The sequence below is a fragment of the Lottia gigantea genome (genome assembly GCF_000327385.1).
Source record: "Lottia gigantea unplaced genomic scaffold LOTGIsca_21, whole genome shotgun sequence".
In the NCBI taxonomy this organism is placed as follows: Eukaryota; Metazoa; Mollusca; class Gastropoda; family Lottiidae; genus Lottia; species Lottia gigantea.
Window position 1 is genome coordinate 1,313,956 of NW_008708458.1, and position 27,331 is coordinate 1,341,286.

The following is a 27,331-nucleotide window of genomic DNA, read 5'->3' on the forward strand; positions in this document are numbered from 1 at the left end:
CTTTAAAATTATTTATGATAATAGCCCTAATTTTATATGGATTGTTGGTCATGGCTATATGATTTCCAAAAAACCTCTTCAAAAGGAAAACAAGAAAGGTTCTATAAAAAGTTTATTATACCAGTAATAATAATAGATACATAATGAATACAAAACATAACAATAATCTTTATTTAGTCAGTTCACATTGTCAGTACATGTATATGACAGATGATTTTCATACTGTGACTGTATGTTACTAAAGTTACCCTTTATTGAATTAAATCTACAAAACTACATTAATATAATCTAGAACAGTTGGCAAAATTGATAAATAAAGCTTGGTCAAGAAACGGGTTGAGTTAGGTTTTTTTAACTAGCGAGCCTTAACACTTAAGTGGAACGCCTCATGGCAAATGTTTCTTTTTCAAAATTAAATGTTTCGTAAATTTTAACCATAAACAAATGGTGTTTACAATCTGCTTCACAAATAGAAGTGTAAGGATAGGGTAGGAATGTTATTATAACATTATTTATTACAAAACTCATTCAATATGTTGTGAGTATACATAGGTATAAAGATAGAGAAGTGGCTATCTAATAAATATCAGTTTCATATCATTAGTAAAAATAACAGTTAAATAATGTTCCTTAAATATTCACATTCACCAGTAAGCTACTCAACATATCTTAAATATACAAAATGAACAATATCACAGTAAATCAACAATCATCTGAGTTCAAACATACACATTCATTTAATATATAGACTAGAATAAATAACACTGGCATCAATTACAATAATATTGTACATCCAGAAAATATGGCGTCAAGATATTTGTGAAAAGCCATTTTAAACATAGTTAAGGTATGATAAATATTTTGAATCATACTTTGATGTGCACTTAGCTTGACTTATAGTTAAACTTTATGGCATTTCATCACAACACAGAGCTAAGTTATGTCATTGACTTAACAGCAGTCTAATTAAAATTAGACCTACTCCAGTTCGTTTTCATTAGTTTCGTTTCGAATGTTTTATTAGCCATTAGCTTAGTAGGTAAACACTACAGTAAGCCTAACAGTGTCCTTCTTGACTTTTCATTCTGTTAACCTTTGCTTGATCTCTGCTCTTTCCAGCAATGGGATAATGTGACACGAACAATAGATGAATTCCGAGGCATATTAGACTAGCGGATTTGATAATAGCTGATAAAACATTTGAAACTAATAAAATATGAACAGAAGTTAGGTCTAATTTGAATTAGACTGGACTTAACAGTTATATATATATTAACAACTGTATATTAAATATAACAACTTGTTCATTGAGATGGTGACATGGTGTTTTACAAAGTAGAAGTATTAATGCCATTTTACCAGCAGTTCTAGCACTCATTAAAAAATTAATTAGCAATCAAAATATGTTTCAGTCTGTTTGATATTATCATGCTTTTCATACACAAAACTACGGCCAATTATATTGTTTGTGGCACATACTGCAGAATATCACTCCAGCACTCTGTTTTTTGCACCATGTTTAGTACTCTATTCTGGTTTCTATAGAAAACTTCTTGAAACAAGTTCCTTTTTAAAAAAAAAAGATATTTTGCCTACAATGGAATGCCATTTTAACAGTTCCACATACTAGTTTATACTGAAAATTTGGTTTCTTTGCCTTCTACAGTCAGTAAAACAACTGTTTTATTGTCAATCCATACTAGTCTAACCAGTTTCAGAATATTAGTTAATGGTGTAACTGGAATGGGTTGTACTGAATATTGACGTATACACTTAGTTTGTTGAGATCCAATACCAAATATAGAAGATGAGGCTGTCTGAAATATAGAATAAAGCCATTAGCCATATGATCTGATGTAAATTTCCCACTTTTTTTAACGTTTTTCTAATGACTGCATGTTCAAGTCACATACTTATGTGCTTTCCTAGACTACTAATTCAAAAGTTTTTACAAGACTGAAAACACAACTAGAGAAATTTGCAGCCAACAGTGGTGATATTCCAATCATAGCATTGTCATTCTATAGTTATTTTCCATGGGAGTCCTATTTATCCTGCGATGATTCCACTCTGGTCTTGAAAGCCACACAAATGAACCGATTTGTTAGCAATGGAATCTGGATCTTACCTGCCAGAATTTGAGTTTACAGTCAACATGTGAAAATGTACAGAGATATTTTCCATCTGGATTGATACTGACTGCTATAATAGGACCTTGATGAGCTGGGATCAACTATAAAAGATACAATATAGCAATAACACTAAGTTTTACATCCATCTTTAGTTTACCTCTTTAGAGAAAAGTAGACAAGCATATATATATATATTCAGCTGCTGTTTGATTTCCTATTTGTAGAAAATATAGTATTAAATTATAGGTTCCCTTAAAATTATAATGAAACTGGAGAGATCAAATGGATTAAAGTTTTCTTTATGTATACTATGCCATAGCTTAAACGAACATAATTCACAAAATGTTCTGTATTTGTATAAGCTGAGGTACTTAAATCTATGTAGTTATCTGCAAAAATTGTGATACATTGGTGATTCTTTTTACTCTTAAATTTACATTCACCAACTATTACTTTTATAGCTTACCTGACATTTAGAATGTTGTTTCATTTCATATAATGCTAAATTACCATTTTTAGCTCCTACCCAGATTCGTTTAGTTTGACTACAGTGAGACACCATACTAAACCTGAATTATAAAATAAGAAACTGATTGTACACTTTGCACTAATAGTGACATTCTCAAAACTTTGTTATTGTTGAGCAATTAACACATCTAGATTCCATTCATAACATCAACACAATCAGTTCATTTAAATTTGAGATGGTGTAAGTAGTTATGAACAGAATATACATCTTGTTTTATATATTTCTAATTATTCTACCTAAATATTAAAAAGATTGCTCATGTCTATACTAATTCCAAAAAAATACATAATAAAATCAATACTGGAACCTATATGATCAAATATATTGAGGTAAGTGGAGCAGAAAAATAATTAGTAGTAAGAATTAACAAGTTTCAAAAATACACACTTCTTACCTACAAATAGCAGGAAATAACTCTTGTAACCCTTTTGATTTTAATTGAGCCATATCTAAACAATGGACCACAACATCTACAGTCTATAAGAGAAGAAAAGGTAATCAGATATATTCTATCAATTTCTCAATATTCATCATTCCAATGGCCAACAAAAGTAGGATTTCACTTTGACAAAAGGCATCTAAGAGGTTTCATCACTGATACCCTAATAACAGTGGCAGTTGCATAGTTTAGTTTATAGCGGGTAAGATTTGTCTGCTAAGTGAGGAGGTGCTGTGGTTTTTATCCACTTCAAGGTAAAAAATATTCCAGGTATAGGCCCGAGATCAGCTTTCAATGAATAGATCAAAAGCAGTTGTATATGCCAATTTAAATTGAGAAAGATAAATAAGGCATCATTATATCTCTATTTCAAATTTAATTCTTTACCTCTACAAAAATATCAGCTATTTCATTGGGCATCTTCTCCACCATTAGTTCTAGAATGTGTTGTATTTCATGTCTGGCTCGTACTAGGACTAGATTCTGAAGATGTGTGTGTTGTGACTGGGCATTCTGAGCCTGGGCATTATATCTAGCCACCTCTTTAGCCATGGTGATAATAAAAGCAGCTGGTCTTGCTGTAGCTATCAATGTTAATGCATGTCTTGCTGTTCGAGCAGCATCAGCTGCAGGAGATAATGGTAAACCATATGTCATACTGAAATATCAAAAGGCAACATTGGTTATGTGTCCTGCAACAATCATGATCAGCTGCAAGCATAGGCCTATTTATATGTAATAAATATACCAAATAAACAGTAATGCACATTATGTTAAGTACACAATTACACACTTCTAAATCCAAGTTTGATATGGTTTCAAATGGTCAAATTAAAAATCTCAAAAGAAAACGTAAGTACTATTTGTGATAATTTGAATTAACCTGACATGGTTTCCACTATAATTACCAAATTACATTACCTTGGAACTAGAATATCAGCATCAATACAGAGTTCTAATAATCCCAGTAATACAGCTGATACATCTAGATAAGGTTCCCATACAGTAAACCCACGCCCTATTAAATCTATAGCAGCACGACGTATTGGTGTATGAGCTGGCAGACGGGAGTTCGGTGGTGTTAACAATAGGAATGTCAGGGCTTTACCTAAAAGAGAGATGAATGAATGTCATGTAAGACAATCATTATACAATATAGCCACTAGGGATCTTAAAGATGCTCAAATTCTAAAATTTGTTTGATCAATATATTCAAAATATATGTTCACTGTCAGGAAAGGAGTACAAGACAGGGGGAGGGATAAAAAATCTAATTCTTAGAACTTGCACTTGAGTCTAAAATTTATCTCATTTAGTTTTATCAGATTGATTTTCAAATGATCTTGGTTGAATCCGACAATTTTATCATCATCATCATTTTTTACAGAAAAATTAGGTTTAAATAAGATAATGAGCAAATATTTATGGACTTATCCATTTTTGGGAGAAGGGTGTATAAGAACTGATAAGTTTGAACTTACTGGTATGTCTAGAAAGAGAATAGTTGGTAAGACTAAATCCTTCTTGTGGTTTTCTACTTCCTTTCTTATTAGTCTCCTCCACCTTACGTCTACTTGGTTCTATCTCATGACCAAATTCAGCTCCTACAACCCCTAACATCACTATAGCTGTAGCCTGTTTTCTACGACTCTCAAATGATATAGATACTTTATGTGGTGGTAGGTCTCCTGGAAAATTCAAAACCATTAAAATTCTAACTGACAGTTGTTATTACGTTAAAAACTTACTCAAATTTGTTAAATGAGGAAGATAAATTTAGGTTGCCGATTGCTTGTAATAATTTTCAAATGGAAGATACCCAGAATGCATAGTGATAACTATCCATTCCATCAAACCAATTTCATTATGGAGAAAACGTACTTGAAATACATCAATCTAATAAATTCAGAATAGTAAAGGATTTTGACAATGAATATGAAGACATAATGAAAAAATTCTTATGGATTACAATTACTAACTTTATTTGAGCGACGTTTCGACCAGTGTTCTCTGGTTTTTATCAAGCAATGAATGAGAACACTGGTCGAAACGTTTCTCAAATAAAGTTAGTAATTATAATCCATAAGAATTTTTTCATTATATCCAACACCATTACTAAATGCCATTCAAAGATCGAATATAAAGACAGTTTTTAGTTTTCAAAGATCCAATATTAGGTTACTAGTATGGTTTCAAAGTTTACATCTCAATCATTCTTATAAATTGTCCTAAAAATATTCTAACAATGACTTGTTAACATTTCACATAGCCCACCTGCCAACATTTGTTCATCATCTTCATCATCATCCTCATCATCTCCACGTTGAGCATCACTCAATAGACTATGATTAGGATCAACATACATTGGTAGGAAAGGTGACCAATCATCTACTATAGCTTTACGACCCTCAATACCAATTCTACGCAGTTCAGCTAGTAATAAAGCTTGTCCTGCTTCACGAATCTATCAAAAAAAATGGAGTAATTTAGATCATGGTTCTCATATAGGAATGACATGATAGGCAATTCAGTGAGCATAAGTTCAGCCACATGTATGATTTGATTTCAAGAATGAACTACCTATTGTTTATCGTATTATAATTTTATAGGCCATGTGAACCCATCTGATGCCATCTTTGTTTGTATACTAAAGAGAGTCACATTCAAACCGTTGAAAGCTGTGAACTGAATAAAGGTCAAGTAAGATAAGAAAGTACATGATTGGCTTTACAATAATGAGAGTTGAGATGATATCAAATCATAGAGTCATATATAATATCTACATCAGTTCACAAACTTCTCAGCCTTCCATGGCATATCTGATAACAGTGTTTACCTCCAGACATCTATCTTGCCATCTTCTAGCTAACATTTCTAACTGTGGTGGTTCATAATGATTAGCGCCCACCAACTCTGGTAATAATACACAATGTAAGGCAGCTAATAAACTCCAACCCTGTTTAATCTGAGCCTGCTGCATAACTTGTTGATCTTCGTCTTCTCCTGACGATAAACTAGTTCCTGCTATACTTCCACGCTGTTTCCTGTAGACATATCAATGTAAACATTCTGATAAAATTAAAAGCTGTTAGAAAATTGCAAACATGCAACATTGCAGAGCATATTGGCTTTTTAAACAACCTAATTTCTTCTAAAATTGAACTGAAAACAGGTTTATAATCATCTATTTCACACATCAATTAACTTTACAAAAGTCAAAGTCCTTACCTTTTTGATATTCTTTTAATTTTCATGAGAAAACTGGCACAACTCATACTCATCATGGTATTAGCTACAGATATTACACTTAATAAATGTTGAGTTGTTACAGCACTAGATATCTGCCATCTTGCCTTGGTTGAAAATATTTCTATAATAAAAATAAAATGCAATAAAGTTCTTAATTTTTCATATCATATAATATCATAATATCATTATTTTATGAGATAAACTTTGGTTTCTTAAGCTGAAATAGACTAAATATTTGAATTATCAATTACTTTGGCTATGTAACTGGACCCAAATATTGGAATAACCGTTACTTTCATAAATAACTTGTAACATTTCAACATTTCATGTTAATCTTGTCTCAACTATCAACTTGAAGAATAATCATGTACAATACTGATTGAAACTCATTTAATACTTACCAGTTTCTTGTTGTAAAGCTGTAGCATTCTTATCAGATACACCTTTATCAAATACCTCATCTTTACCTCCTGCATTCTGATTTTCATCACTACTGTATAGTTCTTCATCATCAAATGGTATACTACCAGTTCTCTGAGCCAGTAGAGTGGGCTTAGCTGGGGTGGACGAACTCGGCACTGGATCTGGTTCAGCGAATGATACACTCTTAGCTTCACTGAGCTTAGGTCGTCCAGCACATGTTCCTTTTAAATCAGCCAATTCATTCTGACAAACACGTTTATGCCAGCCTGGCAGCATGAGGGACATGTGCCCCTGTCTCGATAAGAGCCCAAACGAAATGGGACATTGTGGTTTTAAAAGACCAAGTTTATTCAGGCATAGCTTGTCTAAGTCTGGATCTAGACCCCAAGCATGGAGACAAGACATAAAAATCTGGGCTATCTGCATTGTCATATTCTCCTGGAATGGAAGAGATTCTGGTTTGGTCATATCATCTGTGGAGGCTGAGTTGTTAAAATTAAAACCTTTCTGAGAAGAGGAAGATTCTTTGTTTAATCCTAGACCAGCCGTCTGTACCTTGTCTTGTATTTTTTGACCCAATGTATCAGCTTTTTCTTTTGCTTTTGCTATCAAACCTGGAAATAAAGCAGACTATCAATAAGCATGGTTGGAATGTTGATCACAAAATCGGTTATAGAATTACACAGTAGTTCTCTGAGTCTGACTCTGATTCTCTGACATCTATTACGCATTTTTCAGTGCAAAATAGATCTAAATCCAAAAAATAGTTCATAATCCACTCTGAGCAAACTCTGTTGGTGAATGTTAAGTTGTCATCTGCTAAACCATTAGATGGGTCACAGGTTGGAATTTCTATAGAGGTAATAAAAGTTCCTGATTCCATATCTAGGGCTTTCAGATGAAAACTGGAATTTTTCCTAGATCTATCTACCTTATTTCTCAAGACATTACCTGCTATTTTTTGTTGAGCATCACTAATTTCAGGTTGATAGCCTGCCACTCTGTCAGCTACAGGTGTTAAAAATCCTCTCGCTTCTAGTTCTCCAGGTGATAACATAGCAAACTCTTCTGTTAATAACTGAACTGTAGGGGAAATAATCAACCATCACCAAACAAAACATAAATAGTAGGGGTAGAAATGCATAGAGAATAAAAAAAATTCTTATTAAAAAGAAATAGCTATGATCAATGATATAGTTGTAATAATTTCATGTGACTGAAGTAATGAGAGTCTAGAAACATCCATGATACATTTCATTAAACTGCACGAGAACTAGATGTCTACTTTGAATTCTGAAAAGTTTAATGAATTAATGTCATTGATATTTATTACCTAGTAGAGAAAATATCTAGACAACTACTGGTATATCCCTTTTAGTAATGAAATCATAAGAGATATAAAGACTACAAACTTTCACAATAAAATTAGTAAAAAAGCTGCATGGGGTTGTGCTTTAAAATATCAAAGTAACAAAATCACAAATTATCAAATATGAGGCAGGGAAAGGAAAACTGAATACGATAAAAATATCTTGAGATAGCAAGATAGCCAAAAGCGAGGATATATAACTGTACTTTCAAAATACTGGTCAAATACAAATTAAAAGTTGAAATGAAAGGAAAGTCTAATTGTTTTCTGAAACAAAATCTGTGGAGGGGTTTGAGTAGAAGTCCTGGGTGGTTAAACAAAAACATTTCTCTCTGTCTACATTGTTTACTGTATTGAATTTTAGCAATCAATTTCGCATGAATTAAAATCTCATTACAAAATACTACTGAGAGTCTTGGATTGTCTTTGCGTGGATGAAAATGTTAACCACTCGAAAAGTTATTAAACCATGATTTTACAAAGGTGAATTTTCAGTCCAAAAATAGGGTCATTTTCATAGTGTGTCTTTCATGTAATATCATTTATATTTCTATGGACTCAAAGACATTTTAAGAAAAATGGCAAACTGTAGAGAATATTTTTTTTGAATATTTATGAAATGAGAGAAAAAATTCAATACTAATTTCAATGTATTCAGAGAGAAAAAACCATAAACACTTGATCAAACCAACGAGGATCTTGATGCCTCAACAGAAAGTAACTGTTAATACTATCACTAAATGAAATCTTACCTATTAGAGATTCAGTATCGAAGAATAAAACATGAGAATCAGAGTCTCTAGTATTAGTTCTAACACCCTGTATTAACATAGGATAACCAGTTGGTTTTACAAACTCTGACTTGGGGCCCTGACTGGTCTGTTGTTGATGTTGACTAGCTTGTAATCTCTGTTGAGCTAGATTACGAAATGTTGCAAAGTTTCTACGTCTGAAGGCTTGTGCTAATGTTAGACTAGGGTTAGTGAGGTTCTCCATGGGTGTAGCGTTCTCATCACAGTTATTCAGGATTTCTTCAGCTGTTATACCTTGTACCACTCTATCTAGATGACCTGTAACAATCAAATATAGAATCAAGTTTTATGCATGAATTTTTCAATAACACAACTAGAGATGGGGAACGTAAAATGTTACATTCTACCAAATTTAAAGTTAAAAGTTAAATATGGTATAACCTCTCTTATAGCAAGATAATTATGTACCTAACCTTGTAAATCAAAAATTCCAAAATAGCCATTTTTAGTACATGTTAATTGTCATTGCAGACTAGATTGGGTAACAGGACCATTTCTAATAAAATGTATTGTTATATATAAATCAGTGTCATAATAAACAATTAGACAGTTTCTTTCTCATTCTCACTCAAATACTCTCAAAATTTCTGTCAGCAAGTAGTCTTTCTGATAAAGCTTAAATACTAAACAAAATCATCACTTACATTACAATTAGACGGAGGAACAGTCATCTGTGTCAACTCTCCACCATGTACTGTGAAGGTATGTATCTTATACCCTGAATATATATCCCATAATATTACTGAGAAATCAGCACCCCCTGACAGTAAATGTTGTGGTTCATATCTAGTACTCTCATTAAAGGGGTATAATAAACAAGTTACTCTTCCATCATGACCCTCTAATATCTGTTTGGAAATAGCTGAAAATAAATAAACCATATAAATTAAGTTATATTTCTATTTATTGAAATCAAGAATAGAATTTTACTATGTTATCAACTTCAGTTCCCAAGGTTCTTTACAGCCATCTTTTCTGACACCTAAGGCCATACAAAATAAATAGCAGGCCTTTTTTTTCCAAAATTTGACCGAGAAGGCGAATTTATTATTCATTGCTTTTTAAGATTTTCAACTGGAATAAATCGGTGGGAGAGAAAGCTCCACAAATCTAAAACACACAATTTATTTAGTATGGCCTAACATAACCTAACTCGAGAGTTTATTTCAGTTGGTGCTCCATTGTTGTACTTTTATCAACTTATATCTTAGGAATGTTTTATTTTGATGGATATAACATATTCCAGTTTTATCCATATGACATACAAATTTATTACAGAGGATGAAATCTCACACCCCCACTTTCTGCACATGTTTAGGAAAATGAGAACAGGAAAATTTGCTAAAGAAGCCAATGAAAAAGATAAAGAAAGATGGAAGAAACTTACAATCTTTAGTAATAAAGTGAGTTTCTAGTAGTTGAAATATAATACTCTGAGTAGCTGGTACAATAACTAAACTACCATTCTGTCGACCACATACTATTTTACCTTGTGATGGTATATAGATAGTAGATGTTATACGTAGTTCATTCTCATCATCTGTACACTGAAATATAGAGTTATTGTTCTTTGACATCAACGTATAGCATCAGCAGATGCCACTTTTTATATTATAACACGCTGCATACTACATTTGTTTGGCACAGAAATCAGGTCGGTTGCTTATTCATTGAACAGTTGCAAGCGTATGGGACTAATTTCTGGGTCTTTTATATGCTATAGAAATGCAGATGCTATACCTTAAGGTGTGACAGGGCCATTAGATATGTTAAATTACATATTTTTTCTATTGAGAGTGTCCATATATTCTTTGATCTGAACAATGATCACTATGATAAGATTTAAGTTTTCAAACATATACAATTTAACAATCTAAAATACAGTCCTCAATAAACTTATATCTTTATTAGATATGATCTCTTATATCTTATATATATTAGATATGATCTCTTATATCTTTATTAGATATGATCTCTTATATCTTTATTAGTTCCATCATCTGTTATATCTTTTTAATATTTTGATAAATACTTTCTTCAGAAACAAGAATATGAAAGACACTTTTTGCGAAATAAAAATGAAAAATTATTAGCTGCCTTGGAGATAGTGAAATCATAAAACATGTATTTTTCTAGTAGAATTACATGACATGATGTGCAATGGTGCAAATCAATAGTCATAAATAGATTGAAAAATCTTTTTAGAATCCCTTTAAAATTACACAACCAAGTAAGACAATAATTTCAAAAGATCTGTAACAATGAAGAAAGGTTATTATGACCTCTCAACACAATAGATTTCTTTTAATTTTTTCATTATAATGACAAAAATGTATACAGTTCTGCAGTTAATCTTTTTCATTGAACACATTATTCCTTCTTAATGTAATTTTTAACAATGAATAGATTTGCTTAACCAATCTGCTTTACTAGTTTCATTGCACTTGTTTGTCTAGCTTTTCAGAATGAGTGCAAGTTTGCTTTCTTTCACTATGTCAGGTAGATTATAATAACAGTCATTCAGACATCTTTTTCAGTCTTAAAAGGGAAAACAAAAATCCAAACTAACAATATGTCTGATAATCAAATATCAACTATAACAGGTGAATATATATACTATATGATGTTTGTCCAGTGTTTATGACTATGATAAGAATATTCTGAAGATTGTCGAGTTAGTTCAGTAATAGGGTAATACATACCAAGTCTTCTAGTATACCAGCTGGGTATTTATATAAACTATCCCATACATCTTGTAATGTAGTACTGGTACGTGGTGATAGAGCTGGAACAAAACCAATCATATTCTGATAGAGGCAATGCGATGTGGAATAAAATGTGTTCAAAGGGAAAATTATCTTTCTGTAGATGAAAAAAACGGCACTCATAGCCTATAATTTTATTTGAACATTTGTGAAATTACAGAAGATTTAAATTTAGAAGAGTAGTAGGTATATCAATGATAACAGAAGCTATAAATGAGATTTGGTATTATCTATGATAGATGATGATGTATTTGAATAATGAATAGAAGTCTATATCCATAAAACTATTGTTTCTTAATTTAACTAATATAATAAATTATGTAAATGATGAAACTTCAGAAGCTATCAAGTTAAATAGTTAAAGATCTATTCTAACTGATATCATTCTTACGAGTAACAGATTCCACGGGGTGTGCCGAATAAGATATGTTAAACTAGACTGATAGGCCACTTATCATAATTGGTGCTTTTCACAATCAGCACTTGTTTTCAGAAAGTAGAAAAAGAATCATTTTTTTCCAGTTAAATTTTTTTATGCTCAAATATAAGAATCAATGATTTTTTCTTCAATATATCCAACCATCACTAATATCATAATAACCAAATTAACAGTGAAAACTATATATTTCATCAGATATCATCAGTGATGTAAGATTATATTGTATGGTGAAGTACTGTGTATTACAATTGATCAGCAGGTACTAGTGAATAGAAGCAAGTTATGAAGAAAATAACACCTCCAACTGCTAAAAGAGAGTTATATATACCTGGAAGCCTATCAAAGCTTTCTTGTCTAACTAGAGTCATTTGTTTCTCCGAGACCTCAGGTAGTGTCCATATTATAACTTTACCCTCACTGTCACCACGTAGTAAATTCTTCCTTCCATTTACACTCTTACAGTACGTCATAGCTGGGGTACATACCAATGGCTATAATATATGGACATACTTTTAAAATATGTAATAAGTCATAATAAATAATATAGAAGTAAAATAATATACAATAAAGATATAATATTACTGGCCATCGAATGATGTTATTATCAAAAGATATAGTGATGTACAATTGTGGAGAATTTCATATTCAAAGATTAGATGCCATCAGTTGATTCCACGCTTATTATCAACATATTAATATATGACTACTGGTAACTGTAAATAACTGGCTAGTTGCAGAGATCAAATTTTTGATAGGAAGATACAACAATTGAGATATGGTATCATATTAAAACCAATACATTAGAATTCCTAAAGGCTTTCAACTGAAACACTGTCAATAAAAATTAGGATTCTGAAACTTACCTTTTCAGTATAAATATCTAAAACATAGTAAGCATGAGGGCTGGTTGGTTGATGATGTCTGTATTCACTACTTCTAGGGTCAGCACTGAATAATATACAATCTCATACTATACAATAATATATAATATACAATATCATATTATACAATACATAATATACAATATCATATTATACATTATATGCAATATACAAGCAAATAATGTTATATTGTGACAAAGTATCAGAATATGTAAATCAGAAAAGGTTTAAACTAAGAATACAATAACAAATTACAGATTTGAATGAAAAAAGGGCCAGTTTCTCCAAAACACAACTAAAGATGATGAAAGTGCTTATTTCTGATTAGATGAGCACTTTAATGAAGATTTGAACGTTGCATCATGAAGATCTGTATATTCAAAATATCTAAATCATATTATTTATCTAGCACAATTCAGAATGCACACTGAAACCAAGAGTATACAAATATACAATGTTATATAATAAGGGTAGTTAAATTCAAATTTATAAGCTTTAAACCAAAAGTGTACAAATATTCAATGTGATTTTAATTAAACAAAAATAAGTAAAATGTAAGATCACAATTAACAACCAGGTAAAATGTTAACCACCACCAAAGGGAACAGGAACTGAAAATGAAACAGGTACAAAAACAAGGGGGAGGGAGACTCCATAAATTTGTTACCAACAGGAAAAGGTTTCTGGCAGCCTTACATCAGGTAATGGTATCATATATCTTAATGGTTAAACCAAAACTCCATGCTATTTAAAGGGTCTGTCACAAATAAATCTTCATCTCTCATAGGTAATACCAAACCTAACTTTGTATCTTGACTAAGCACTTCATCTGGCTATGTTTGCTTAGCTTGAACATCTGGGCAGCTCAAATGCCCGAGAATGAGTTAGCCATCGCATTATTTTTAATGTTGGCTTTTGATCAAACAACACAAGACAATGGAGGTACAAAGGCGGAATTTCAGTCTGTCTGCCACCTATTTTTACCACAGTCATGTCAGACTGGAACTGCAATTTCAAAACAGAATCAATCTCAAATTGCATATTAGTCATTTTTGGATTGAAGATGCCAAAATAAAAGTATTTTTTTAGGCTTGGTATTCTCATGCTAAATAACTTACGTTATGAATGATTTCATAATACAGTGTATGAAAACAGATAATGTATTGAAATCAGCATTAAGAAGAGGCAATTGAAACTTGCAAAAGCATTAAATAGTACATTAAGTGGGTTGCCGGTTAAGTAGGGTTTCACAGTAATGTCAAGGCTTCATAATAGCTGTACAGCAACTTTCATGTCACTTTTCAAAGAATAACATGAATGCTTGTAAGGAAAAGACAAATATGTCCTTCATTTTGATCAGACTTCTATCTTAAACTGGTCCGCCATTCAATCTAAAGCTTCGCACAGGACGGGTTTGAGCTATTTCATCTTGGCTACAATTTTGTTAGATACACAAGATATGATCCTTGAGATTGCTCTTTGCATTCTTTGATTGTCTTAGAAATATCATGACTATGAACAGCATTTTGGTTTTCGAGGGGCCTTTAATTTGAAGACCATAAAGATTCAATACAATTAATAGTTAAATGTAATAACCCTTTATGATTTGTTGACCTGTTATTTTTATGAATTAATTAGAGAAACTATATAGCAAGAGTCAGAAGCATTATTGTTTTCTATGCGCTAAAAAGCAATGTTTGAGAGATACACAATTAATTCAGAACTAAGAGACTTCATTTTCATAGATTTACTTAAAAAAATATTCGTTAAAGTAAATATAAGGTTAAAATGGATTCATATTCAGCAAAGTCTTAATATAAATGAAGCAACTATTGGGAAGAAGCACGCACAATACAGAATTCTACTGAGAAGAAAATTAAGGACACACATGATTTCAAAACTATTGTCTTAATATATTTCATTTTTTACTGACACAAAAGAGGAAGACTGTTATAAATCAATTATTTCTCTTGCTCTGTTGGCTTGTGGCTTGTAGTATTTTAGCAAGGTTTTTTGATCTCCAAGACAGTCAAATAACATCAAGCTAATCAATTTTCTCTTTCATGGCAATATATTTTACCAAAAGAACATCACTATTTTCTATAGTAGACGGTCTAGAAATATTTCCATTTAACAAGTTAGATCAACCAATTTTTCAGTAAGTGGGTGAAGTGATTGTGAAAACCATGTGTTACATGCAGGAAATAAAAGATGAACTATCTACTATCTAGTAACTAAAACCAGTGCACAAAAATATCATTTTCTTACCCATTTACAGCCTTTCCTTTTAGCAAGCTGAATCAGACGAATATCTTAATCACAATTTGGCAATTTTGTTGCAGGTTTGGAACGAAATTTAGATCAAAATGCCAATAATATTACCAAATATCAATGATAGTCAAAAGATAAAATAGTCCATTTCTTAAAGGTGTTTCAATGAAACAAACCATTGCTGTGTTTTAAAGCCAGAAACAGGTCAAACAGATTGTCAAAATTTGCATGATGCCAAATATTTTTCAGATCTTAGAAAGAGGTTACAGGCCTACATGAAAATGATTGTCCAATCAGAATTTGTCAAATTAATGAGTTTTGATTATATAAAGTAATGATATTTCTGATAGGCCTCCAATAATACATAATAAGTTTATTTTTATGCAACAAATTAAGATAACAATTGTTCCTAAAAAATCTTTTCTAAAGTTGATGTCAATATTTTGTTTCGACATTAGGAAAACTGGAAACAAGTCCTTCCCAGTGCACAAATATTGCAACAGACTTGGCATATTCCTAAATATAACTTTTCCAAATACCGTAGACTTAAAATTACTACATGCAAATGAGAGGTTGACATAATTAAAGATGGAAGAATGAGTTGGGGTAAGGTTTGGATAGGAACAGATTTCAGTCTTGATGAAAGGAAAACACTGAAAATAGTCAGTTACTTTGTTTCACAAACTCAGCTTAAAATTCAAATTCAAAATCAGTGATCTGATTGGTTGATAAAAGAAATCTAATCAATTTTGACCAATCAGATGACGAAAATTTGTATATGTTGGGTTTTAAGTAAAAGGTTTGAATTATACTGATCAGTGTGAAATATATATTTTAAAGACCATGGCCAGTGCTTCTGATAATGCTTATTGCCATTCTGAATAACATCTATATATCTACAACAAAGGGAGTTTACTGTGCTCATGGGTGATCTATACATCAATCTCAGATTCTAAAAATGGGTGATCTTTTCTTGGATTCTAAAAATTGTATTACATAAGGATACTTTATAGTTTCTAGGCTATATCTACTATTAGAACTAACAATGAAAGGTACTATGGGCTTAGGTGGGAAATGACCTAACTTTCTTCACAGAAAAAAAAGCTATAAAATAGCAACCAAAATTTATGTGTCCCAATGATTGACAAAATATAATATTAAAAAATCCTACAAAATCTAGTTATCAAAAAAAGAGGACAAATCTACAAATGATTACCACTAGAAGCCAATCAAACTTTAAAAAAAGCATTAGATTTATCTCAATCATTTAAGATGATTTTGGCAATTTAGAAAAATTAACTAATTTCAAGAGAAATACTACAGATAGATTACTTCACACACTATTTCAAATGACTTGAAGTTAAAGAATTGGACAGATTCTATCAGTGAGATATCTTTAGTTAGTTTTATATGATAAAATATCTTGACTATCTGTACCCCTCCATCTCTAATGAAACTAGGAACTGATGTTAAATTGTGACAGGTGTTAATGGTTATAAACTGAGTTCAACTGATAAAGAGAAAGCAATGCTTAGTTCCTAATTTCACAGAAAAAACAATGCATCATAGTAAAAGAAATAAAGACTTACAAAAGCTTCACAAGAAGTCACAGAAAAAGAATGGGGCAAGGATTGGTCAAAATATTGAAATGAATAAAAGAAAGGTACATACTTTGTGGGCAATTTGAATAAATATCCCTTGCCTTCGTTACTCCAGACTAAAACTCTATCAATACTAACAAAATCTCCTCCACTCCATCTTTCTCCAACACGACTGGATTCAGAACATAACAGAGTAAAATCACTGGCATCATAGATCTGTAATAAATAACAGTAGAGACTATATAGAAACAGAGACTATATGATAACAAGTACCTGCTTGGTACAAGCACCTGTTGGTTAGCACCATGATGTCTCAAAGGAACTTTAGTCAGTTACACACCTAACCCTTGACTATGGTCATTTAAGACTAATAGCCAACCTTGAACTTTCATTGTTTAGTCCAACCATCAGTGATTTTTATATATAAATACTATTTCCAAAATCAACTGTCATGATGAGGATCATTCATCACAAACATAGTTCGCAGCATTAGACCAGCTCTAGTGAAAAATTCTTCAAATTTGGTGACCTTTTTGATTTTTGAATCAAAATCTTGCGGGTCGAGAAACCTTCACCAAAATTAGTGAGAGGAATACCGATTTCAAAACGATTGATCAAAGGATAGATGTTGAATCTGACTAATATACCCTTCAGATATCAAGTTGGTTTAATTATATTATAAAGATTATGGCATGATACAATAGAACATCAACTTCAGAGCATAAAATACTAAATATAGAGAAATTATACAACAATCTAATGAATATATATCCTTATAATATCTAGTCTAATATCTTTTCTAAGCTTGAGGGTTTTTTTTCAATTTAGGATCCATCCCGTTTTTCAACAATAATTAAAAATTTTGAAATTTTCTTTCAAAAGTGTGATTCTACAAAATGGAATCTTGAAAAAGTAATTTAATTTGGAAAGAATCTGAGAATAATGATGCAATTATCAGTCTTAAGCTCAAGATTTATTTTACAAATTATCTGAAACACATGAAGTTATGACTGGTGATAAACTTTTTAGAGACCTTTCACACAGTGAATTTTAAAATTGTCGGTCAACAGATGAGAATTAAGCAAAATGAAATTAATGAAATAAATCAGTGAATGCTGCAAATTAATCAGATATTTTAAATAAAAACAGGTGCTCGAGACAAATAATTCTGGGTTTTTTCTAAATAAATCAAATTCTTGTTTGTGCTTGAAAATTTTCTGATAAAAGGATTATAATTCAAAATTCACTCATTCCATGTGCATTTTTAAATATCAGCAACTTAAACTAAAAAAAACTTAATCAAATTAAAAAAATAAACATCTGCCGGAGATTAGAGCATAATCTTTCTTAAAGAAAATGTCAAGCAAAAATAGATTTGACATTTAGAAGCTAACTTTGCGCTAGGATACAAAATCAATAGCTTTAGTACATATTTTATCAAATCATTCTACATGCATTTCTATGCAAACTAAAAGTATCTTATTCTAAAAAATTCAATTTGGCCCAAGTTAGAAAAATAGGTAGCCATTATGACTAGTAATGGTTGATGATTATCATGGTTCATATCAAGGGATAGACAACCATCACTGACCTATCTTGTCTGACTAGAAATAAAAAATTGACTGACATGACTATGTTTACCTTTAATACATAATTCAGACAGAAGCGTTTTAAGATGGATTGTAATGAGGTTTAAGAAAAAATTTTTATGTATAGGGGACACTGATAGTATTGATTTATTCTAATTTTCAGTCCGAATTTTTGAATCTTGCGATTTCATTTAAACTAAGTGTTTAATAATGAAGCTATCCCAGGTAGAGTCCTCGGGTAAATTAACTAAAACACCTAATTTTAGTGGAATAGTAAGAACAACTGACGTCTAAATGAAAATTGGAATGGTGCAACTTCATGCTAACAGTGTCCCTAATACATATAAAAGTTCAGAAAACCTCTTTACAAATCCTTTAAGCATAGTATTTTGTACAATGTACCATTTCTCTAACTTGTGCCAGTATCTAGTATAAATATGATAACTGAAATGATTTAATAATGCACGTCTAACTCTATCATTCCACAGTGATTTTTCTCTTACCATTTCTTCATGCCTAGACATTTGTGATCCACGATGTCGAAATTTATATACCTTTAAAATTAATAATATTTCCAAAAACACCCAATATATTATTCATAAAAATATATTGTAGTTTGATCAAGTTGCACACAATATCAAAAATATCATTATATTAGGAAATTTTCTAAAAATCTTTATGTGTATCAGGGACACTGAAATCATTATTTTGCACCATTCCAAATTTCAGTCAGATGTCTGTGGATCTTGTAATTCCACTAAAAGTATCACAAAAGCTGCTATTGATATATAAGACCTTTGGATAGGACCTTTGCAATATTGACATCATAAAATGTATAGTTTAAGAGTAATTGCAAGAACCAAAGACGTCTGATTAAAAATTTGAAAGGAGCAAATCGATGATATCAATGTCCCTTATACACATAAATCTTTTAGAAAATCTCTTTAAATTAATATTACATACTATAAACGATGCACCAAGAAACATAAAAAATAAAGAGATTTCAATCACTTAGGAATTTCTCAGAATGAATTATGATATCTCAGCTTACATCTCAGTCTATTTTACATGAGTAGGATGATTTGTGATTGCTATAGAATAGAAGGTAACAAGACTTTGTTTGTCCTGTTTCCAAAAAGAGATAAGTGCCCAGATCAAGTCATTTGTATCAATTGTGATTTCTATAGAATAGAAAGTGGATCAAACTATGCATTTCGTGAAAAAATTCTGGTCATGTACCAGCACAGTAATGTAACATAAAATTAAATTCTCAAAATCTTGGCAATGCTCTGTTTCTATTGAGAGCCAAGTGCCCACATTTCAACATAAAAACAAAATGAGACAATGAAATAAAAGAGAACCACAACATCTCTGAATCTATATATGAAAAGTTCAAAATTCTGGCATAATCTTGTCTAAAATTACTGGATGTTCAAGTTCATTAAGACAAAAGATTTGACATACCACAGACAGTCAACTATATATTACACAAAGGTACATGAAAGATTAATTAAGATGTTTATGACATCAAACACTTGATATGAACTGAATACATATAAGTTATAGACTAAAAGTCCTTAGTACCAATGGGTCATGTAGATGTGGAACACTTTTAAATATTTTTAACTACCGGCAATTGCTTAGCAATGTTAGTACAGTGGTGTAACCTTTATTCGTGCATATAAGGATTCAACATCCAATTGCGTCAAAGTTAAAAAAACAGAAATTTTTTTTAATGTCTTAGATGTTTCTTCAGATAATCTATAAAATAATTAAAATTGGTTTGTTTTGATTTTCCTTATGATTCCTTCACTTTGACCCATATTTCATGAGTAAACAACTCGACAACGTCTGCAAAATACGTCACCTATTTTCAAGTACAATGTTTGATCCAAAGTAAAAAAAACACGTTGTATTGATACCCAGTGGTATAATTATCATTTCTTAGTATTTATCTTTAATAATATTTCATTATAACTAAAGAAAATTCCTTGAAAGATCAATGATTTACAAAAAAATAGTGACTGACAAAACAGGGTAAAGTAAAACGTAAGAGTAATTTATTGCTATAATTCATTGAAACAACATAAGAATATGGCCCACATTGTGTTCCATAAAATTTTTCTGCTGACATGGAATCCTCTAGTTTTTCAAGTGACTTTGCTCAATGAAATATATTCTAGCACAAATTCTGCAGGTTGACGTAGAGATAACCAATGTACATAAAAAAATGCAAATGCTGAGGTCACGTGCAGTCGCACATGTAAATTATTGATCATTTCCGGAAATACACGAAATTGGGTAACTTGACTTAATGAATTCGAGGAAGTGGGTGGAACAAATTTTGACATTAACAATTGTGGTTGATCGTTTATAGATTTATATATATAATTTATATATAAGACTCTTACATCTTGTCTGTAAGGGTCTACACTTTGTCAAAATAGGTTTGTATCAACCGATGAATCTTATCCAATCAAAACAATCTTTTTCATAAGAGATTGGACGGTTTAAAAATCACATGAGATCAAAAATATTTATCATCTGGGTTTTGGTTTCCTGCTAAAGGGAAAGACAATAGAAATATCAATACCTGTCTTTTAAGGTATAAAAATTATGTTGTATCTTAAATAATAATAATAGTAATATATTTATTGAGATATAAACTAAGCCACCCTTGTTTACAATTTAGCCTGTTAACAATCAAACTAACAAATAAATCAATTAGTAGGAGTAAATTGTGAAGTGGTACCTCAGCACTTAAAGAAGAGTTCACTTATTGAATATTTTTTACATATTGATATGGTAAACCCATTATAGTATTGATGTCCAGTACAGTAAATGGGAGAGCTTCCTAATTATCAATAGTACAATCGTCACTGAGGGCTTTAAATCAATTTTCTTCAGACAAACCTATATTTATTGGAACAATGTTCAAGATTTATCAATGGTCAAGATATATTGAATTCTTTCTAAGATTTATGTTTGGTCAAGCAATCAATTTAAAGATTTATCAAGAATCAATTCTAATGAATGTTAGCTATGATTTATCTTCAGTCAAATTTAGTTATTCTCTTAGTACATGTACTTCTATGATCATGTTAAAAATAGAGTTAAACTATCTCTTATAATGCACTGAGTCCTTGAGTGTGAATAAGATAAACATCATATATCCATAACTCCATGTAGTGAAATGATGACGGGCAATGCCATGCAGGGTACAACGAGGAAAATTTTGCCAGGACAGCGGAATTAGCCTGCTCTTTTTCAATTTCCAACTGTCGAGGGATATTTAACTTGCACAGCCTGTAGCACACAGGGTCTCTGTTTATTTTCCCATCTGAACGACTAGGCGCTTTTTCCATGTCAGCCTCTCTTACCTGCATCACTGACAGGGGGAAACCGGGGGGAAACCGGGTTGAAAAATCCGAAGATATTATCTTGACCTATGCCAGGATTGAACCGTGGACCTTCAGGTAAGCGAGCAAGCGTCTAACTCACTGAGCCACCGTGGCTCCCATAAGTTGTATGAGCTAAAATGAATGATATAAATGTTATGTGACATTAGGTAAGGGCTGTTTCAACCACTGTTTGGGTATATGTAATACAATGTAATGTAATGTAATACATAATCATGTAATCATGTAGCCCATAGAAGACTTATATTTCCTACTTTTTGGGAGCTACCGAAATTTTACTTGGACAGCAAAGTTGGTGATATTACCTCTTTTAAGTTTCTCTATTTAAGAAAGTTTACAGTCTATGATGAGTAAATCATGATATTGATAAGAAAATCAATTCACTTAACCTAATTTAAATAAAGTTAAATCATTGATTGAAAAATCTATAATGCAATTATCAATTTCTTAAAGTGGTTCAATGAGGAGGATTTCTAGCTCTTATCATGGGAATCAAAAGTTTTAAGTTTTTATTAATTACATGTCTGTTAATGTATCAGAGACACATGTAGCTTCTATTTTCACCATGCAGATTTCCATTTTGTGGTTCCTGTATTTTCAAAAAAAAATTGACTAGATTATAAATATATATTTTATTAATGGGATATTTTAATCTGATTAAAGTGTCACTAGAATTACAGGAACCACAGAATGGAATTTGTATTGTGTAAATAGAAGCTAGGAGCTACATGACTGTGTCTCTAACACACACACATAGGCTATAGAACGACTTTTAAAACCCATAGATAAATATTTCAACCTGATCAGAAACAGTTTAAATAAATAACTTGTGAAATTGTAATCTATATCATATATATTATTACTACATTAAACAAAGAGAGATGATGTTTAATTTCAATACTTGTTGTTTGTATAATTTGATGTAAATTACTAATCATTACTGCAGTCAAAACTAACATACTTGGTGTATTCAATCTTTATCACTGGTGAGAATCATTTTAATTTTTCAATGGTTTTATTATTTTGTAATGTTTTATTAGGCTTTGTATTGCTGTACAAACTGTCTGTTGACAATATTTTACAGTCAATTTTGTTAAAAGCTATAAAATATTTTTGTTTTTTTTCATTTACTACGGAAAAGGCACACTGAGAGGCAAATACATTTTATTCTTATTCTTCAACCATATATATCACCAATTATTTTAACAGATAAAACAAGAAGGTAAAAGTTTATTTATTTCTCGTATTCCCTGGTTCTCTTAAACTCTTAACATCAAGACATGGTACATGGTACACCCTTCACCCATCAAAGGCAAACTAAAAGTCATGAATTGTTCTTTCCTGAATTCATGGCTGATGATATAAAACAATATTATTCAAAATTATCCAAAAGGCATCTTATGTACACCCTGTGGTAATAAGGATACTAGCACCCAAGGTTTGGAACCCAGGCCTCGATGTGTAACATTTTTTCAAAGGTATCATATTTCAAGTAATATACAATGATATGTACTGTTGTTTGTTTTTATTCTCTACCAGACTGCTTAATCAATAACAAAGACAAAAGTTAAATGAGTCTGTTTTAATATTTTATGTTTTAACCCAGTTTTTATTGTCTGTGTTTTCTAAGAAGTCAATTAAAATGTTTAATTAAATGGGAATATCAACATCTAAGCGTCTCATTAATCAAACAAAAAATATCTTTAAAAAGAATAATAGATATATTTTGAAGAAGTCTTCAGCAAAGAATTTCTTAATTTAGTCAACAATATGTCAATTATTATAGCAAAATATTTTGATTAAAGACAAAAATATCAGATCTAGAGAAAACTAAGTAAATATCTCGAACTTAAATAAGAAATACATTGGAACTAAAATATTGTTTCAGCAAGGTTTTAGAAGATTAAAGAGGCTAGTGATGCATAGAAAATACACTTATCACCCCACAGTTGTTTTCTAGAGTCCATAAGACAGGTTCATAAAACAGATATAACACAGGTTAATAACTATGCAATTTAGGTCATGTAATCATGCACCATTTAAACATGGCATTCTTTGAAGTTGAAAACTCAGTTAGAATTGAAGGCAAAGGGCATTTTGTAGAAAGGTGTAAAAAGGCTAACCTCAAAATGAAGCCGTATATAGAAAAAGAGCAAGGAATTTAAGGAAAATATGCGTTTATTGAAAGTTGTGTGATAAATAGAATCTTTCACTCGTGTTTATGTAATGTGAAATTTATGAAATGAGTTGCAAGATTAACCATTTCCCTCGGGTAATATTAAATCTGGCATAAACTTCATTATATAAGCACTCATTAAAGATCCTTTATTTATCTATTAAGTTAATTTATTTTTAAAAGATAACTGGTGAAGTGAGTCTGACAATTACAATAGAAAAGTATTGTCCATGCTAACCAGATGTTCTTGAAGAATAGACACTCTCTGGATTCTTCATAATATAAATAAGGTTTCAGAAGCAAATTAAGGTTTATGCTATTCAATCACTTACAAGATACAATATCCTCCTTAAATCAAATTATTCAAATATAAGTATAACCCTGCTATATCTTTTAAAAGCTATTATTCTCTACTTAAACAGAATGTATTGATCAATCAACAAGATGTCATTGATCTTAGCTGAAAGGTAGTAATGGTTGTTGAAGCCAAGGTAAATCAGATTTGAAAACAAAACCATATACATTTTTTTTAAAATAAATCAAAGAAATAAATATGTCCAATAAACAATGCTAGCAATGTGAAATCATCAAAGCTGAAAAACTCAGTTACAGAGTGGCATAAGGTGTTCAAAAAAAGTGAGTAATAGAATACAGTACCAACCTGCCAGTATTTGGAGCAGACTATTAAAACTGTACGTTGATTTTCACTACAACAAGTTAGAGTCTGAGCGTTTAAACATCGAATTTGTTTCGACTCATCTTCATATACTGTCTTTAACTGCAAAAACATTGTAAAATAACTTTTAATCAACTTAAGAAAACCAAGCTATTATGAAATAGAGAATTCTCATATTTCTCGTGTTTCTCCTAATCTTAAAAAAATATTTATATGTGGGCAAAAAATAACTTTATAACAAAAAATAATAAATTTGACAAAAACTGTATTATTTGCTGCACAATTTAAACATGTATGCATGTATGTACTCAAATTCATTGACCAGACAGTTTTTAGACAATAGATAAAGCTGAGCCATCTACAATGAGAAGATTGTAATAAGAAATATACTGTAAATACCTTAGCTTCTATACTAGTTAATGTCCATACTTTAACTGTACCAGAGTTAGATATAGCTAACACCACATCCCCTATAATGTATAACTTTTCAATAAAAAAAAAACACCTGTAACATTCTAGATTTAGGTATGGACAGGACAAACCATAAGTCAAGCTTTTCTTTATTACTCTGTACTCTAACATACATTTTGTTGCATTATTTATAAGGGAACCAGGTTCTAAAGACCAATGGAACTCACCCCTACAAACAAGCATATGATTATAATCATTTCAACTAATTTCATTCCACTCCATATAAAATATTTATTTTAGTTATTGGAAAATTCAAAACCCCTTTCAAAACCAGTTACTCTGATGACAAAAATATAGATAAAAAAAAAAGACTTTCAGTTTTTCAAGCACAGTATGGAAGTACAAATATAGGAAAGTGTCAAACTCTTTCAAATTGACATATTTCATCTCGAATACACATTATTAATTACGTGTACTAATCGATAGGGAAACTGAGTTGACTCAGTAGCAGAGTGGTACCAGATATTGAGGAATATCTTACCCTCTTTATTTACAGGTTTCAATACACAACAAGCACTGATCCAGTCTGGTACAACCTTGGATGATAAACTAAGAACAATCTCGAATGTAACAGGATTAATAATCAGAACTTCAGGATAATATCCATTACAAACTAGTTGTAAATCTTTACTGTGAGAGAAATGATGAGACTGAAAAATACAACAAACTTAAATATATACAATACTTATATACACTTCTATTCTGTTCATTTGCATCAGTTAAAGCTACATATACTCTGACAGCCAGAATAAGTATTTTTTTCAAATAGAAAACTTGACAAATACCCTTGCCCTTCTATGCTAACCCAATCAGGACCAGAAAAAGCATGATGCAAAACTACAATCATTTCAATTTCCTTTAGGTTAATTCACGAAACTTTTTGTACAAAATATTCTGCTTATGGTCATGGTACATAAAGAATGAATATAATCAAAACATGGTTTAGGACACCATCTAACTTGAAGCGGACCTTAACTTGTCTTCTACCAACCAACCAACCAGCTAGCCAAATATAATTGTTACACTTACCACCATATCAGTATGTACTTGTGTCAGTTTAGTATACTCTATACATCTTCCATCACTAATATCCCATAAACACATCTCTCTGGAATTTTGGAATTTTTAATCTTAATGACCACAGAGCTCATGAATAAATATACATGAATATTACACAGGCTTGACTACAGCTAATGAACATGGAATATAGAGATTTTAGAGACCAAACAACCCTTCTGAACTCATGTCATATTTACTTATTTGTATTTCAAAGCTTGTGAATTTTTCACTTGAAGATTGCATTTTGGTTGATAGTTGTGTATTTGGTCCACACAAATACATAACCTTTGTGTTAGATGGTGATGAGAACATAGTCTTGCGAAAGCACTGGCCTAGGTCACAAAGTAAAGATTTATGATAAAACAAGGTGCAAGTTAAAGATAATAAGATACAATAACTAAGGATGTCTCTGTAATACTATGTGAAATTATGGAAAGATGGGAACGTAATGAACAGCCTACCCATTTTCAGAAGCACTAACTATATATGGCTGTGTTGACTGATTGCTACCTAAAGCAAGACAACTAATAGATGTTGTATGACCAAATAACATACTCCTTGGATAGACCTGCAAAAATAATAAATGATAAAGTTTGATTCACATTTCAGATTGTTGTTTTTCTTTAAAACTTCACCTGAAAGCAATTTAATGTCTATGCAAAAACTAACATTTTCTAACATTTTTGCAAAAGATGCTCACATAATTTTTGACTAAGTTGATATAAATGCAAAGTTTTCAAGCCCTGCAAATGTATGTCTTCACCTATCATTCTTCCTTTTATTGTCTGGTGCCTGTGGTTCCTGCAATTCAAGACTAACTTAATTATGGAACCTCTATATTTTACATAAATTCAAAATACCTGTCCACTATCTGTTAAATCCCACACTAGAATCTGTCCATCATTACAACCAGTGACAATATTCTTTAAATCTTGGGTAGCCAATATGGCTGATATACAATGAGTAGGTGCATACTTGCCCCATAATACCATAGGTACAACTATACTACTTCCACCCGACATTTTTCTAAA

General features: G+C 31.1%; 1 protein-coding gene across 1 annotated transcript; it reads right to left on the reverse strand.

The window, feature by feature from the left end:
• Nucleotides 1-1,631: 1,631 nt before the first annotated feature.
• Nucleotides 1,632-27,322, reverse strand: LOTGIDRAFT_159662 (hypothetical protein; the record flags this gene model as incomplete). The annotated part of the gene is made up of 27 exons (XM_009054156.1): nucleotides 1,632-1,817; nucleotides 2,129-2,233; nucleotides 2,599-2,701; nucleotides 3,056-3,138; nucleotides 3,488-3,758; nucleotides 4,022-4,208; nucleotides 4,582-4,788; nucleotides 5,375-5,564; nucleotides 5,937-6,144; nucleotides 6,329-6,470; nucleotides 6,751-7,386; nucleotides 7,724-7,855; nucleotides 8,894-9,211; nucleotides 9,603-9,815; nucleotides 10,341-10,500; nucleotides 11,656-11,738; nucleotides 12,486-12,648; nucleotides 13,021-13,105; nucleotides 16,981-17,126; nucleotides 19,003-19,053; nucleotides 24,756-24,872; nucleotides 25,170-25,253; nucleotides 25,409-25,410; nucleotides 25,723-25,891; nucleotides 26,271-26,349; nucleotides 26,762-26,868; nucleotides 27,161-27,322. The coding sequence occupies 27 exons, from the start codon at nucleotides 27,320-27,322 to the stop codon at nucleotides 1,632-1,634; spliced, it is 4,389 nt and encodes a 1,462-aa protein (XP_009052404.1).
• Between the last annotated feature and the right edge of the window lie 9 nt (nucleotides 27,323-27,331).